The 18,386-nt window shown below is 34.5% G+C and overlaps 1 protein-coding gene across 2 annotated transcripts in view; it reads left to right on the top strand.

The window, feature by feature from the left end:
• The first annotated feature begins 1,389 nt into the window (after positions 1–1,389).
• The window catches only part of RPA1 (replication protein A 70), a 33,387-nt gene continuing 16,390 nt past the window's right edge, over positions 1,390–18,386 (top strand). The window contains exons 1-8 of one of the 2 annotated variants that reach the window (XM_076450123.1): positions 1,390–1,596; positions 2,518–2,565; positions 2,931–3,006; positions 5,230–5,338; positions 13,060–13,196; positions 14,690–14,728; positions 17,472–17,568; positions 18,198–18,369. In XM_076450123.1, the coding sequence (XP_076306238.1) occupies positions 1,564–1,596; positions 2,518–2,565; positions 2,931–3,006; positions 5,230–5,338; positions 13,060–13,196; positions 14,690–14,728; positions 17,472–17,568; positions 18,198–18,369 (711 nt within the window). In that variant the 5' untranslated portion in view covers positions 1,390–1,563. Of the gene's footprint in view, positions 1,597–2,198; positions 2,292–2,517; positions 2,566–2,930; positions 3,007–5,229; positions 5,339–13,059; positions 13,197–14,689; positions 14,729–17,471; positions 17,569–18,197; positions 18,370–18,386 lie in introns of those variants that run through there. The other variant, XM_076450114.1, reaches the window with a different exon arrangement.

Genomic DNA, 18,386 nt, shown 5'->3' with positions numbered 1-18,386 from the left:
GGGTTAACATATGATTCGAAACTTACACGGATAAAACATGTAAATAACATAAAAACAAAAATTTGGCGAAGAATAAACTATGCTAAGAGTCTAACTGGTAAAAACTACGGAACAACACCAGAAAACATCATTAAAATATACAAGACATACATTAGACCTGTAATAGACTATGCAGCTCCTGCATGGATCAATGCAAGTGAAAAACAAATACAAACCAAACATCAAATATTAGAGAATACACTAATTACATCAGCATACAGAGTACCTAACACCAATTCCTCAAAATTCATGCACAATTACTCAGATACACAAACAATACCAGGTAGACTTCTACATAGTACAATAAAATATTTTGATAAAAACTGGCGAAAAAATGAGTTGTTATGTGAACTAGACACATATTGCATATATGATAAAGAGAGACCTAAACACCTCTCCCCGTTAAATTTGTACATCAGATCATTAAGATAAAATTATTTATAATAATAATAATAGTAATAATTAAATAGAACTAAAATAAAACAGGTCACCTACGTTCTAGACTTATTAAAAATAATAAAATAAAATAAAAAATATGAAAGAACAATATAAATGGACATTGCCCTGAAAAGGACCAGACTAAAGTTATCATATTATTCCAACCATTCAGTATTTACTCGTAATATATTAATCAGGCCACTCCAACAAAGTTATGGAAGGTGGAAGAGGTCAAGTGCACCTGACCCTTTTGAGTATACAAATATATATACCAAAACACTAGAGGGAGAGAGAGAGACAGTAAGGTAACATTATCCACGCGATTCTTGAGGTACTCACTACCAACGCATAAAAGGATTGATTGTTTATTATAAAGCCTCCACGGTTGAAAGGATGAGTATGTTCAGTAGCAAATGACTTCCACTCGCACTTTCTTTCACCCATCTATTTCATAGCAAAAAAGAAAAGAGAAAAGTGTTGAATTTTAACATAAAGAAGAAAGTCGTTTGGATTAATTTAAATTAGAAGTGCGAATAATCGGATCGTACAAACTTATTGTGCAGAAAAAAAAAAACCGATGCCACATATAAACAAATTCGAGATTTTAAGTTGTTTTTTATTTCAATGATAAATGGCTTTTGAATAATTAATTTAAATGTAACTGATGTAATTATACTTTCCTTGGAGAACTGAACAAGATATCAGATTAGTTTTAAAGTACAACATTTCTCGGTGGGACAGCTCTAGATATACAAACTTACAACGCTCAAATCCTACGTTCAATTCTTTGTGATTGGCAAAAAGATACCCCAATGAATTGTTGCTGTAAATCTAACCACAAAAATTTAATACATTTTTTCGTATTGATTGAGAAATAATTTTAATAACCAATTTATATATTGAGACGCCACCTTTTTAAACCGCGTTATTATATCGCGGGAATATTGTGACAGGTTTTGTTACTGTTAACTGTTTTACGTGAGAAGAATTGTGTTGCAATTTTTTTACGTTAGTAATATTATAAACGTGTTGAGAGTTTAGTTTTTGAATTTTGCTGAATATTAGAAGTTAATATTATCGGTAAAAATGGCAGTCAGGTTATCAGTTGGATCTGTGAATGTGAGAAGTTCTTTGTTATTAATTACTTCTCTAGTAGTTTCTATTTTATATTAACTCTCATTCCCCCTTCGGTTAAGACTGTTTTTTTTTTTAACTTTATAGAGTTTGCTAAACGGGTGATGAAAAAGAGTAAATTGTTTTTGATTCAGTAGAAATAAATATACATTCATTTTTGTTTACTTGCAGTTACATAAAAACTTGATTTTGAACCAAAGATTGAGGATTTTTAAGTTCCACATGGCATTGTTTCTCTCTTTTACTTTGTTGTATATTTAAATGCTTTTTTAAGTTGTAAAGTTTTTGTTTGTTTTTAAGTTGTCTATTTGTTTTAATTGTTTCACAAATGTCTAACTGCCGGATCTTCACTTATGTAATGTTAGAGATCCTTTCTTCAAAAACAATACACCACTAAGATAGAAAAATTTAATTTAAGCATACTTCATAGAACTACAGTTAGAATTTTTCTTGTAGCATTTGTGTTGTTTCTCAAAATATATTTTTCTTGACCTTTTACATGATAATTTATCCAGTGTAAATAAATTTTTAATAAACTTTGCTTTGTACTTGCAGATTTTGCTGCATGAGTTAAGAATTTCAAATCTAATCTTGTGAGTTCCATGGGGGTGATTAATTCTAATACACACACACACATGTATACTCTTTTACTGAATTCACTTCTCAGTCACATTTTTAGGGTAAGAAGTATTAGCACAATATTTATTTAATTCTTAAAATGCCAAATCTAAAAAGTAGCTAATTGACATTAGTGTCCCTGTGTGTTATATTTGATTATTCTAACTCTTTAAGTATTTAAAATATTAGCTATCACTATTTCTACTGTTATGATTATGAATAACAGCATAAATATATTCTTCTGTTTGAAAAAAAATATATGCTTACTGTTTTCTTTTTTTAAAACAGAAAATCCTTAATAAAGAAGTGGTAGAAAAGCCTGTTCTACAGATATTGGTAATGTGACACTAAGTCATTAAGATACATTTGTGTTCTTATAAGATTGATCAAATTGTCTGTTACAGTAATCACTAATTAAAAAATAAATATTAAGTGGCTTGAACCTATTTGAAAACAAAATACCAGTGATCAGTTGTTTTCTGATATTCTATATTATGCATAGAAAATTTCAGTCAGAAAATTTGAGGGAAGTAAGCTTTATTAATGTCTTTCAATTCTCTTTGAGAGAGTAAGTTTAAAGCAGATAATTAAAGCTATAAAATGAAAGTTTAGCTGCACATATGTGAAAACAAATATATAACTGTGTATAATAAATATACAAGATTTCCAAGTTTTTGTGATAGCATCATTTTTTTTTCTAGAGTTATAAACAAATTTCTGGGGGTGGAAATGAGAGGTTCAGACTCCTGCTGTCAGATGGTGAAGCCTGCATACAATGTAAATACCTTTGTTTCTGAGAAAGTATGATTTGTAAACACATTATTTCTTTCAGTAAAATAGAGATGGTTAAGAAGAAACAATTCTTTTTTTTTATATATTACGTAGCACATTCACATTCAGAAAATGGCACTACATATCTAGGAATAACTTCTGCAGCTAATTTTTTTATAAACTCATTGAATTTGGTTTTCTAGTCTGTTGAGCTGGATGATGAACTTTATTGATTGATACCATAAGCATCAATCGTATCATCTGGTGTTAACTTAAAATGATTAATTGAACTTATGAATAACTTGGTTAACATCACAAAATTAATCAACTACTAGAAAGTTGTTTCCAATTATTTAAATTATCCAAATGATCAAAATATTGTAATTATTATTTTCATTTAATTAGGGTTTGCTTAGCTTAATTGGTAAGTTATATAAGAATTGTTAAATACATTAGATCTTACCTTTTCAAATAGCAGTAAGGTCTTTTGCCAAATTCTAGAGCTTATCAGGCTAATTGGAATACAAATCACATAGCTAGGCACTAATTATACCAACAATTTCCAATGGCCATTATAGATATCAGTTTTATTGAATTTATTTACAAGTCAGATTTCAAGGTGCTTATTTCATTCTTAATATTGATGTTAATGATTCAACCAGCTAATTTAAATTTATGTTCCTGATTATTGTAATTATCCAAGTAATTGAAGTGTTAGCTATTACTATTTCCTTTGGTATGATTGGAATCATGAGTGTATTCTCTTGTACACAACTTATGAATATAAGGGGTGTGGACTTGGTTATACGACTAACCACAGTGATGACAGTTATTCTTGTATACCTTGTACATCTAAATAAGAGTAACCTTAACTTAACATGTTACATATTTGTTACAAGCTGCACAAGTAATCAGTGTTACTTAGAATAAGATTGCTTTCATAAAACAAATTATAGTAAAGTAATATTTATCATTCTTTATTCACTCAAAAATGTTGATTATTAGATAACTTGCTTAATAAACAGAGTTTCTCAGTAATTATTAGACTTAGTCTAATAAATCTAATCTATTTACATGAACAGGACTCCTGTTTAATTATGAATAACTCTAGTTAGTCAGGAAGCACTTTAAAGCATAAACAAAGTTTGGCTTTCTTCAGGTGCCACAAATTCTGCCTAATACAATCTTTAAGTTGTGTATTTTTATAGTTTATTCCAGCTTGTAATATAAAATGTAAACATGTTATTCATTTTGATAGTCTTTTTAAATTTCCGTCCACATCAAGAACTTTTTGCTTAAGTTTATGATGTATCTTTTTAAGTTAGTTTTCATTCTTCATACTTAAGAAGCCATGAGAAATAAATTTTAAAATGTCTGATTAAATATTTTTTCGTACAGCTGTGTTTTTAATATTTCATGTAGTACTTTTGTTTCTGTCTTATGAATCATTGCAATCTATGCAAAGAATTTATCCAGTATCATCACAAGTTATTAGCCAAGTAATAAATGTTAACTGTCTTTGTTTTTGTAAGATTGACATGAATTTGTTTTCATTGAATTGTATGCCACAGGGACAAGAATCGTTGCTATTTTTGTCACACAAAAGATTAAGACAACTATTTTTAACAAATAACTGTTAGTTTTAGTATAGTATTGTGAAAAATTGTAGAGGGAACCCATAGAATAGTATTAATCATATTTCAGTTTGTTATAAGTTTCACAACCTTCTGTAATACATTTTCACATAAAATAGTTTAGGATTTAAAAAATAACTTCTTCCTAAATTGTTGTGATTGAAGATATCCATCATATTAAGCAAAGGGTAGTTGAGACTTGCCTAATAAAATTTAAAATGAGATGGAAATGGGAAAATTAGGCTTGTGAGAATAAGGAATCAGTCAAATATCATTAATTAATCAGTTGGCTAGTTTCACAAATCACCCAGCTTGTATTTGTTTACATTAATGTAGAATGGACTTAAGTACTACTAGCATCTTGTGTAAATTAAAATTTTGTATAGTGGATGTAAATTCTGAAAAAAATGTATAATTATAATATAAGTGATGGTGTTGGTTATTGTTTCTACAGTATATGCAAAATTATCAAAAGTGAGGCAAGAATTAGTGACTAAAACTGCATTAAATGTTGTGTTATTTAAAGAATGGTATCTTTATTGTTGAACTTGGTCACAGTGTAAGGCTTCATGAATGAACTTAATCTCTGTTTCAGTTGCTATGTTGGCCACACAATTGAATACTCTAATTCATAAAGGTGAACTAGAACGGAACACTGTGATTTGCCTTGACAAATACCTCTGTAATGAAGTTCAACCTGGAAAGTATGCTACTGTTTTCCCTTCAATTCGAAATTTTTATTATGCAGTATTTTTACATATTAAGTATTACAAAATAAATATCCATTATGAATCTGTTTAATCAGTCTAGTTTTGTAAAACCCTTTCATTTTGGGTTGGATGGAATCTACCCAACTCTTAACCATGAAAGTTATCCATGAGAATAAATATATTACTATTTTTGTTAATGTATGCATATTTGTACAAAATTTTACATGTTATTGGTAAACATTATAAGGCTTTCATACACAAAATCAAGTTTTTGAATTAAGATTTGTTTTAAATTAAAGATTTTCTCATAAATATTTTCTTTCAGAATGTTGACTCATGTGAAATTTGAAATTTTTGTGAGCTCCAAATAATTATGAAATGCTTTTTTAAGAAAAAGTTTATTTTATGTGTTGTTTTCAACATTGATTCAGAATCTGTGTTCAGTAGATTTAACTAGTCTCTTCTAGTTACAATCTTTGTTCTTGGTTACTGCTTCTTGTGCCTCCCACTAGTACAGCGGTAAGTCTACGGATTTATAACGCTTAAATCAGGGGTTCGCCTCCCCTTAGTGGGCTCAGCAGATGGTCCGAGGTGGCTTTGCTATAAAAAAAAACACACACACACACACACACACACTGCTTCCTGTAGGTAGCTCAGCCTCAAGGAATGTCACGAATGGGGGATATGAAATGAATTTTTTTAAGGTTTTATATACACACTTGAATAACCAAAAAAATCATAAATTACTATATTAATACCATAGAATTCCAATAGTTTATCAAGCCTAGTAATTAAGCTGTATTTGGATCTAAAATAATTGAAATTTTGAATAGGCCAAAAACTCAATAGTATGAAAGTTTTTGTCTGAAAAGAAAAAGAAGTCTCTATATTTTAAAATGGTTGAGAAACCATTTAAGTGATATTTGGAGCTTTCAAATAATTATTCACATAACATATATAAAAAGTAAGTGTATTTAGTGGATTGTTTCCAAAAATGGACCCCTCGGTGTGGATTCCTGTATGTGGTGAGGGTACCTCCCAGGGAAGGCTCTGTTCTGTCTGGTTACTGTCTCTGAGATCTAAACATCCACCCACGTGTTTACCTTGCGTGGCGACCCGTGAAGGGGAGGAGAGGATCTTGGTGGTTGAGGGGTCCAACCCTAACACACCACTTTGGCCTTGAATTCCTGTAGACGGGCGGCCTTTGGGTGGCCCCCCTTGGGTCAGTCGGCTGGTCCACTTGGGCTAGAGTCAACCAAGTAGCAGTGTTGGAAGTTCTCAACGGGTGTTGTGGACATTGTGCCTGATGCTGGTGTTTGGGTATAGTGCTCACGAAACCCTGGCGTTGCTGCATTGTCCTTGCATGACATTGTAGTGCGTCCCCTCATAGGGCTCCATGGTGGGTGGGGTCAGTGGGTACTGAAATTTTTCTTTTTCCTTTGGATCCTCCTTCAAAAAATTTAAATAAAATAGTGAAAAAACAGTCAATAGGTAAGCGACCACGTCTTGAAGACTCTGAGCAGCAATCTTTGACATCTGTAACACACGTACCTCATTTTCTTATATTACATTCTCTTTCAGAAAAACCTTTAGGGCAATTATCCCCCTTTTTTGTTCAGAAGGGACCAGAGGGTCTTGCTGGCTCTCCAAAGTCAGTAAAGAAGCTTTGATCTGGAGACATATTAGTTGAAACATCTACAACCCACCACAGTGAACTCCTCTTGAATTCAATGGCAATTGGGGATATACCTATTGAGGTTACCCCTCATGCTACCTTGAATTCATCACGAGCAGTTATTGTTGAGAGGGATTTGAAGAATGTCCCCGAGTCAGAGATTCTTACTGGTCTCTCCACTCAAGGAGTTTCTGCAGTGAGGCGCATCTCCACTCGCAAAGATGGAGTTACACTGCCAACAAATACACTCGTTTTGACATTTACTTCATCATCTAATTTGCAGGGTACGGCCATACATTCCAAACCCTCTCCGATGTTTCCAATGTCAGAGGTTCAGCCACTCAAAGACATCGTGTCGTGGTTCCCTGACATGTGCTCGCTGTGGTGGCAAGGACCACAATGCCTATGAATGTGACATGGACGCACATTGTGTCAACTGCAATGGTTCTCACCCTTTCTACTTTTGTTCTTGCCCAAAATGGTTGGAGGAAAAAGAGGTGCAGCGTTTGAAAACGACCCATAACATTAGTTATCCTGAGGCTCGGAAATTGCTTCCCGCCACTCCATCTCGGACATATGCTGCTGCACTTCATTCCACAACTACAGTGGGAGTGTAGACAGATCTCTCTGTGCCTCCAAGAGAATTGTTTTCAAAACAAATGAAAAGCCTTTTGACCTCCATGGTTAAAAAGGTTGATGAATCGACTTCCACACCCATCTCTGTTCCTCCCATACATTCCAAAAAACCTCAAGATCCACATCCTTCAGTTTTATATACAGGCATTTCTTTTGATACATCTTTTTCTCCCACCCCAAGAGGCAAAACAGTCATTCGTTCGCGTCCTCAGTCACTGGAATCCCTTTCCAATAACAAAGACCTGCCCAATCGACCCAGGGCAGGATCTATGGAGGTTGATAGACCTCCTCCGACTAAGGACAGTAAGGAAAAAAGACGTGGTCGTACACAGAAGGGTTCTCCAGCCACTTCGCCTACCAGTCATTAAAAATGGCCACCTTGATACAATGGAACTGTCGAGGTTTACGTTCTAATCTGAATGACATCAAAACACTGATTGCTTCCTACCATCCTGCATGTCTTTCCTTACAAGAAACATTTCTAAAACCTGCTGATACAGTTACCATTTGGCAGTTTTCTCTGTACAGAAATGACAGGCTGTGTGACGGACGAGTACATGGAGGGGTGGCACTATTGGTCGATCTGCATGTGCCACCCTGTCTTTGTCACTCAACACACCCTTGGAGGCCGTAGCCATCCGTGTTTCCTTGGGTCATACCATCACTGTTTGTTCTCTCTACCTGTCCCATGGAGAGACATATGATCAATCAGACCTTGATGCTCTTGTTGAACAGTTGCCGTCTCCCTTTCTACTCCTGGGGGACTCAAATGGGCATCATCCCCTCTGGGGAAGTGCTGTTATTGATGGGAGGGGTCGCTCTGTAGAGTTTATGATCTCTGATCACAATCTTTTTCTTTTCAATACTGGTTCTTCCACTTATTTTCATGCACCTAGTCAGTCCTTTACTGCTATTGATCTTTCAGTTTGCTCCCCTTCATTATTCTCCCATTTTTCATGGTGGGTTGACAATTATCCACTAGGCAGTGATCATTTTCGTATACTTTTGAGAGAGATTGGCTGTGGTCGATGCCACCCTACCCGTGTGCCCCGGTGGAAGCTGGATCAGGCAGACTGGCCAACTTTCACTGCTCTCGCAGAACTTGATCCTGCCATCGTGAATCAGCCATCAATAGACGACTGTATGGCAGGGGTAACTGGCTGTATTATACAAGCAGCTGCTCAGTGTATTCCTAAAACCTCGACACGTTTTCCACGATATCCTCGTTTGTGGTGGAATCCTGCTTGCCACTTAGCATGGAAGGCTCAAAAATGGGCCTGGGATACTTTTTGTAGATATCCCGCACTTTAGAACCGCGTCGCTTTCCAATGGGCCCATGCACATGCAAGGTGGGTAAGACGTCAAAGCCAGAAGGAATCTTGGATTAAGTTCACAACTAGCATATCTTCTACCACCAGTTCCAAGGTCATATGGGATAGGATTCGAAAGGTCAGTGGGCACAACAATTCTGTCCCCCTCTCGATCTTACTCTCTGATGGTCAGGATGTGGCTGATGTCCGGAACATCACTGATACTCTAGGTGAAAGCTTTTGCCAGATATCTAGCACTTCTGCTTGTTCCTCCACCTTCTTTGCCATCAATACTCAGGCAGAGCGTTCACCTCTTACTTTCGAACCGACTGTCTCTTTGACAATAATTATCCCTTTACACTGGTGGAACTGAAAATGGCCTTCATCAGTCTGGCAGTACATCTGTTATACCTGATGATGTACACTATGACATGCTGCACCATCTATCTCCTGCTTCTCTTGATGTCCTTCTAATTGTCTTTAACCGGATCTGGCAGGAGAATGTTTTTCCTGATGCCTGGCCCAGGCTATTATTATACTTTTCTCTAAGCCAGGGAAAGATCCCAAGATTCCTTCAAACTACTGTCCAATTGCTTTGACGAGCTGTCTTTGTAAGACCTTAGAAAGGATGGTTAATGCTCGTCTTGTTTGGTTCCTCGAATCAAACAACCTCCTCTCGCCCACCCAGTGTGGGTTCCAACGACAGCACTCCACCACAGACCACCTAATTCGACTTGAAACATCAATCAGAGAAGCCTTTCTCAAATGCCAACATCTTGTATCAATATTCTTTGACATTGAGAAGGCTTACGACACAACATGGAGGTATGGCATTTTGCGAGACCTCCATACATATTGGTTACGTGGCCATTTACCCATGTTTATTAAAAAATTTTAATGGACAGGAGATTCCAAGTTCGTGTGGGTTCGACACTTTCCCGTTCTTTTGTACAGGAACTTGGAGTCAATCAGGGCTGTGTTTTGAGTGTCCCACTTTTCAGTATGAAGATAAATGCCATCACTGAACAACTGCCTCTCACTATAGCGAATGGGCTATATGTCGACGACTTTCACATCTCATGATTGGCAACTACAAACTGCCCTCAATCGTGTACTGAAGTGGACTATGGTGAATGGGTTTTAATTTCTCTCTCTCTAAAACCGTTTGCATGCACTTTTGCCACCAATGGGGTATTCACCCTGATCCTGAACTTCATATCAGTGAAGTTTTGCTGCCAGTAGTCCCTGAGACCAAGTTCTTGGGGCTTATCTTTGACCGTAAGCTGACCTTTATATCACACTTAAAGCAGCTACGGGTCAAATGCACAAGAGCACTGAACATCCTCCGTGTCCTCTTTACTACCAGTTGGGGAGCAGATCGATGTTCTATGTTAAAGGTATGTCGTGCTCTTATTCGATCAAAAGTCGACTATGGCTCTGCCAGGCCCTCAGTCTTAAAGATGCTAGACCCCATTCATCACCAAGGACTTCGACTCTGCACGTTGAATCTCATGAACCTTCGCCGTTTGTAACTATCTTTACTATATTCTTCAAAACTTCGTTCCTTACCAAAGCAACTCACCTGGGGATGTTTTCCTTCCTCGGTGGGCTGTACTTTTTCAGAACAGACGATTTGCCTTCGCATATAGGCCCAATTGGGTGACTTGGGTCTGTCTTTTGATAACATTGCAAATTCCACAGGTCACCCCATCCCACCATGGCTTATTACAGCCCCCAAATGTGACCTTTCTTTCAGTCACCTAAAAAAGGCAGATACTCCAGATTGGAAGTACCGTCTTTTATTCAATGAATATCTTTCAAACAATCATTCAGTTCCCATTTATACAGATGGTTCCAAATCAGGTAATTCAGTGGGCTCTGCTATGGTTTGCAGTAGTTGCGCGCAGAATCCCTTCTACAGCTTCTGTGTTCACTGCTGAACTGTATGCCATATCTCTTGCCCTGGATCATATTGCAGCTGAGCAGTACTCCAACTGCACTATTTATACTGATTCGCTTAGTTCTATACTTGCCTTGGAATCGCTACACGTTAGCTCACATCCTATTCTTGCTGATATTTGAAAACGACTGGCCCATTTCTCATTAGCAGCTACTTCAATCCAGTTTTTCTGGATACCAGGCCATGTTGGTATTCGCGGGAACGAGCTTGCAGATATGGCAGCTAAATATGTCTGCTTCAGCACTATCACTCCTATGCCTATTCCGTACATGGACTATGGTCTTGTATTCAAGGCTCGGCTCTGTGCCAGCTGGCAGTCCACTTGGAGTGAGCAACACGACAACAAGCTTTTTTCAAATAAAACCCTATATTGGGCTTTGGCCATTTAGCTTCCCTAAGGTTTTGAAGGAGGAAGTTGTTCTAACTAGACTACGCATTGGTCACAGTTTTTTAGCTCATCGGTTTCTTTTATCTGGAACTGATGCACCAATGTGTAGTTTGTGTAACACTCAAATCACTATCAGCCACATTTTACTTTCTTGCCATCATAACGATTCTCAACAACGGCAATATTTTAAACATTGGACGGTGTTATTGGTGATGGTGACTCTGTCCACCTCGATAAAGTTTTTAGTTTTTTAATGGCCATTAATCTTTTTAATCTCATTTAAGTGTTTGATATTTATTCATTACACCTTTTTAATTGTGGTTTCCTTTTCACAGTTTCATTCTCTCTAGTTCAATTTGACATTGAAAAATGGCCAGAACATTAAATAGCTTGACACCAGGACTGGAAAGACCAACTTCAGGTGACTAACGCTGCTGTTTGAACTACCTGTTAGTCGTCCTGGCGAGTTGTTATTCCTGTTTTGCTGCATGTTTTTTACACTTTTATTACTTTACTCTTTGGTACTGGCCATAATGACACATAACCCAGAACCAGGACTGGAAATACCAACTTCAGGTGACTGACGTTGGTTCTTGTACTTACCTGTTAGTCTTCCTGGCGGGTTATGATCATTACCATTCTGCTACAGGAAGTCCTTTACAACTTTGTTGACTGGATGTCAACATCAGTTTTATGCAATTTTCTGTTTTTAATTGCTGTTTTGTTTTTACCTTCGTTTACTTTTACAAATTTTACTACATTTACTTTACTTTTACATTTTAACCGGACATTTGGCACAGATAGCCTAGCTGCTTTGTGCCATAAAACACTAAATCAATCAATCAACCAAAATTGGAAAGAGGTGAGTGGGGCCATTGTGTTTTATTCAGTACATGAGCAATATCTCAGTAAATAATAAAGATAGAAGGTTTCTCTTTTATATTCTAACATAGTTTTGGTAATACGAGTTAAATTCATACAAAGCTATGGACTTTGTATTTTGGCATCACAAACATTTAATTTGAACCAGTACTGCAGTTACCTTTCATTGTTAGCTTAGAATGAATTCACTGCTTCAATATACATAATTTTTCTTCTTTCTGATGCAGCTGTTCCAGAGTAGACTTTATTTTTTAACATCATGACTCATTTTGTGTACATTCAGAATTTGTAACTTTTTATGCTACTCTTTCATAGTTCATATTTATTTACTGCTGCCATTGTGATGTGTAATGCATGACAGTAAATTTCAAAACAATTACAATTTTATGGTTATAGTGGCATCTATTATTGTGTTTGAAAGAGTGTTAACTATGTATAGGCATATGTTATTTTAATTGCTATTTTATCTCTCTTCAGTTAAAATACACCAGAATAAAGCTTTTTTTCCAAACAGATAAATAAATAAACATCTTATATTTAGAATTTAAAGTTTACATAAAGTAGTTTGTTTCCTAGAAGATAATTCTTATTACTTTAAGTCGTGTTAATTTGTAATGTGATAATAACTTATTTACAACAAGCTTGATTTTTCTTGATTTCAACATGAAAAATTAAAGTATTTCTAAGAAAATTTGAAGTTTGAATCTTGTATCTGTGCTAGAACAGCTCATACAAATATGTAACATCAATGTTGGATGCTTAAAAATAAAGTATTTATGAGAACAAAAATCTGATAGTAATTTATAGACAATATGTTTTACCATTTTTTAAGAAATACATTTGTAATGATTGAAATATTTTCAGGCGAGTGGTGATAATTCTAGAATTGACAGTTCTTGCTCGTGGTAGTGAGGTGGGCCAGAAAATTGGAAATCCTGTGGTTAATCCAGGAGTTGATCCATCACATTCAGTTGCTTCTTCAAATGCTTCAAAAATGAATGGTGAGTATTTCTGAAAAACAGGTTTTGGATGAAACGTGTAGTTTTGATATGTGCATGCAGTTTTGGGCTTATAATTGTAGTAACTGATGCAACTGCTTTTAAAATGTGTACATCTCCAGGGCTTTAAACACTTTTTGGTCAAAGATGAATATTGGCTATTTGCTACAAGTTCTTCATAAGAGTGCCAACCACACTGAATTAAAAAAAAAAGAGTTGAATGCTCTCTGTTAACAAATACAGTTAATCAGATTATGTGAATTTCCAAAAAGTTTCATATTTTAAGTGTTTTAATATAGTGTCATATTTAGATCTGTTTATAATTATATTTCTTACTGTAAAATAGGGGGAAAATATAATAAGCAAACTAAAACACTGTAGAATGAGCTATTTTTACTTGCTGTTTTAAAAGTGGGGAATCCTACCAAAAGATTTTTGAGAAAAATATGCAACCTACTGAGAATGGCTTATAAATTAATTACCATATGGAATTTTTAATGTTCTTTAAAGTAATTTTGATTGTTATTTAAACCTAGTGTGAATGTTCATAAACAAGCCTGGACTATAAACTTGTAATTTTTTCTTTCTTGCCATAACATTATGAGTACCCACAGCTAATCTTACAGCTACAGATTGGTTTGTTTATTTTTAGTATAAGCTGCAGAAATCATTTCATGAAACTGCCTTAGTGAAACAATTATCTTTGTGGCTCATAAGTTTTAAAGAATGAGTTTAATGTGGCTTTCAGTATTTTCCGTAATTTATCTTTTCACATACGTGCACACACACAAACTTGTACGCCTTGTTCAAGATTTACTGAGAATGTTTATGAAAAGTTTTAAGAAGATAAATTAACTAATTTTAAATAATGTTTTACACTTTACAAAAATGGAATTTAACTTGTTTGCTCTGATAACATTTCTCTTAAAAACATAATTGAATAATAAAAAAAAAAAATTAGAAATGCATACACCAAATTTGATTTACTAGTTTCCTGAAGATCTTTGAGATATGGTATAGCATTTGGAGCAAATTGGATAAAATACTAAGTTTGAAGTTTTTTCTCTGATGAAATATTGTTCTTTCATAGCATTTTTTCGTAGTTATGTTCTTTGAGAAAAAAGCAATATATTAAAAAGAAGTTAATTCTGACTTATCACTTCTGTACCTCATTTTTATACTGACCCCTTGTGAGTTTGTTATTTTAATATTCTAGATTAATTAATGTGTTCATGTGATTGTTTTGCTACTGAGTTTAGATAGTTGGGACATTGAGGTGTGTTTACTGTTTTCTGTATGTAAGAAATTGTTAAATTACTGTTGGATTTGAAATATGAATGAATTATTTTTGGAAACAAATTTGTTATTAAAAATAGCATTGAATGTCATAGCATGAAGTAATGCATCTTTGTTAGTAAATAATTGGTAATGTACAGGTGTAAGGTACTAGTCTTAAATTTAATGGAAAATACAAACAATTATTTTAATTTTCTTAGCATTTCAGGAAAACAGACAAACTCATCCACTAACAGGAGGTAAGGAAGCATCTATTTACATTTACATATATTGGTCAAAAACTGAACACTTTGTCAGTTTCTGAATATTTATGCATGTACTTGTTCAGTGTGACTTCTTAAATAATGATGTAACTAATTAACAAACTTGTTTTTAAAAATATTTTTGTAATAATATAGTTTTAAAGCTTGAGATCAAAGAAAGTAATAATAACTTTCCATCGTGCAGGAAATTAAGACATGCTGTATTTTGGAATCCATTTGCGAATTGTACTAGATTTAAAATGGTTTCCTGTGAAATTATTTCTTTAGTAAAGATGAAGTTGGTTCTGGCACATTTTGTATGTGTTAAATAGCCTTAAAAATTACTTAACTATTTTTAGTGAAATAGATTGGTATATCTTATTATAATGTATGTAGTATGTACATCTATGTATCTATAATAATAGCTTAAATAATAATTACATTGTGATGCCATCTGTTAAATGGCACAACAAACAAAAATAAAAAAAAAAGTTTTATGGTTTAGTTATTCAATGTTTGGTGAATTATATAAAAACTGGTATATGCAACAACCATTTCTTTGTAACATAGCACAATTTTAACCAAAACTTCTCTCCTTGCAACAAGAACACAACTTCCACTTTTAATATATAAAAATCATTGTTTATATCCCCAAATCCAAACTTTTTTCCTGTGCAGTATGTTTCAGACAAATCCTTTTTCAGAAAATATTCACTTTTTCCAAATGTTTTGAATGGGTGTGAATACCAGTTAGTAATTGCAAAAACAAACAGCTAATACTAAATAATAAGTTATAAATTAAGATATATCATTGAATATATGGTGCATCTTTTCCAATTTAATTGGTGGATGTTTGATTCCATGGCCACATCTTTTAGGCTAATGGTATTAGATGTAATATTTTTCTTTGTTTAATGTTTAATTTTTACTTTGCTAACATAACTTCACTACTCGTAAAAAATTAAAGGCTATTGTGGTTTGGAATGAATTTGGAAAGATTGAAGTACAAAATGCAAACATTCAATACTGACAAAATTTGTTTAACAGAAGTATGGAAAATAAATAATACAAATGAAGTTTAAAATTTGATTACAAATAACAGAAAGGTAAAAATGATTTAAAAAATTATATTTGGCTGCACAAATATTTAAAAAATTAAGATGAACAAGCTTAACAAGATTAGTATTTATTAGCTGGTATGTCTTCTGTTGTTTTACTTCTCTACACATTTTCTGTATACCACTGATGCCTTTTTGGATGACTTACTGGGGCAGCATAGCCTGCTGCTGGATGAGAATAGGTGTGAGCTCCTGGACAATTACAAACTGTAGGTCTCTGACCACTCTTCTAGCAAGACCCACAAATGCTAACTTGGAGTTGAGTGATGTAACATGCCAGTCCAGAACCTTTGTTCTTTCTTCCTGAAATAAATTGCTGCATGGTTCTATGGCATGAGGATGATCGTTATTTTGCTGATACACAGATTTATCTCCAAAAGCACCAGCAAAAGGTTGAACAATGGCTAGGTACCAGGATAATGGTTGACAGTAGCACAGGCTAAATATCACTCTCCTTCATGCCTCCAGACCTCCCTCATCAATCACTTGAAGAGAAACAGAATGCAGTTCCATCTGTGAACAGTAAAGAGATCCAGGTGACATCTTAGGTGAGCACCATCTAGACTGTACCAGGTAAACTGGACCTAAACCCAGCCTCATGTTGAATATGAAACATGTATGCCAGTGGCTTGCTGAAGTTTTCATGTGAAACTTGTGGTGCTGCTGGTGTGGTTTTTAAAGGCTCTTTCCGTATGTATCAGTTGTCCACTCTACCTGTCTTGGTGTATTTGCCTGGGGCCTGGTACCTACACCACAGTCTGCTGACTACAGATTGGGGCAACCCCATAACCTGTCGTATTAGTTTGTGTGCAACCTTCTTGAAGCAGTGACAAGCTTTGCAAATTTCAGTTACTATTAATTGGTTTCTAGTAGTTTGCACAGCTAGAAAAATCCATAAATCTAACACTATCTCAACAATAAACATCTTTTCTAGTCAATCAAAACTAGCTTTTTACTTTGCAGAAATTAGGTCTTTTTTTGTATATGTGGGTCTGTCATATAAGGAATTGTTAGTGCATAAACTCGCATACCCGAAGTAGGATTAGTATAATCCTCTACAACAAGCATACTACATTTGCAAAGTGTTAATAACCTAAAAATACATAAAACCTTATTGTTGCTTATTTTGTGAGTGGTGTATGTTAGCTTGGTATTTTACTTATGTTTGTGGTAACATTTGTATGATAACTGTTCAGATTTTCTAAAATAGGTTCATTTCCTTTGAAAATATTTCCCATCTGTTTACCTCTGGATTTGATAATAAAAATGTTACAAATAATCAGTTATTCTTCACCCATCAAGGTTACTTGTTGTAAAGGCATGGAAATGAGGCACAACAGTAAAATGTGAAGTATGTTTGCTTAATACAATTGCTGTCAATACTTTAAATTATCTTCTGTAAGTAAGGAAATTACTTGACTGATGTACATGAGAGAAAAAATGTCAATTATTTGACCATTTGTTTTTCAAGTTTTATTCAATAGTTTAAATTATGGCTTGTTGCTTTGACTTGGAACTGAATTTTATGCATCATGTAAATTGTTCATTATCTGAGAACAAAGTGTACAACTCAGTGTTGTGAGTGGCACTGTCAAGTTATTTCATATGCTGTCTTGCTGTAGGTGTCATTTCTAAACCAAGTCCATATGCTTCCTCCATTGACAAGTCTGCTCAGACACAAGTTCATCCAATTAGCAGTCTCACTCCATACCAAAACAAGTATGCTTTTCAATTTTTTATATCTTTATTTAAGTTTAGAAGTTTTCTCTTTTTATGTCACAAGTCACTCTGTGATTGGTGTAACATACTGAAATACGTTCCCAAGGTTACACATTTCAAAAAATAGCCTGACATAGATGGGTGGTCAGGGTACTTGACTCACAGTTTGGGGGTCATGGGTTGGAATCATCGTCCCAACCAAGGGAACATTATAATGTGACAACCAAACCCACTATTCATTGGTAAGAGTAGGTCCAGAGTTGGTTTTGAGTGGTGATGACTAATGCCTTCTCTTTGGCCTTTAACTGCTAAATTAGGGATGGATAGTGCAGATAGTTCTTGTGCAGCTTTGCATGAACTTCTACATAAACTAAGCCTTTCAAGAAATTTTGATATCATATAAGCATTTAGTATTGCTGATTTTATACATGATGATGAGCATAGCTATTTGCATATATTTTAGCATAACTGACATTTACTTCAAAGATAAGATTTATAATTTGGTAGAATATCAAATATAAATTATTTTATCGCAGTTTTGTAGAATCTTATTGAATGATATAAAATATGCAAAATTATACAGTGGCTTTTTACCAGAAATTAGGAACTTGGTTATATTTCTTACATAGGTGGACCATTCGTGCTCGTGTGACCAATAAGACACCTATTAAAACATGGAGTAATTCTCGAGGTGAGGGAAAACTATTCTCCATGGACTTGCTTGATGAAAGTGGAGAGATAAGGGCAACAGCTTTTAAAGAAGCTTGTGATAAGTTTTATGACATGATTGAGATAAACAAAGTAAGCAATTTTCTATA

The sequence above is a fragment of the Tachypleus tridentatus genome, chromosome 1, assembly GCF_004210375.1.
Source record: "Tachypleus tridentatus isolate NWPU-2018 chromosome 1, ASM421037v1, whole genome shotgun sequence".
Classification (NCBI taxonomy): domain Eukaryota; kingdom Metazoa; phylum Arthropoda; class Merostomata; order Xiphosura; family Limulidae; genus Tachypleus; species Tachypleus tridentatus.
The sequence above is the reverse complement of the archived record's forward strand: the minus strand, read 5'-3'. Positions and strand labels throughout refer to the sequence as shown.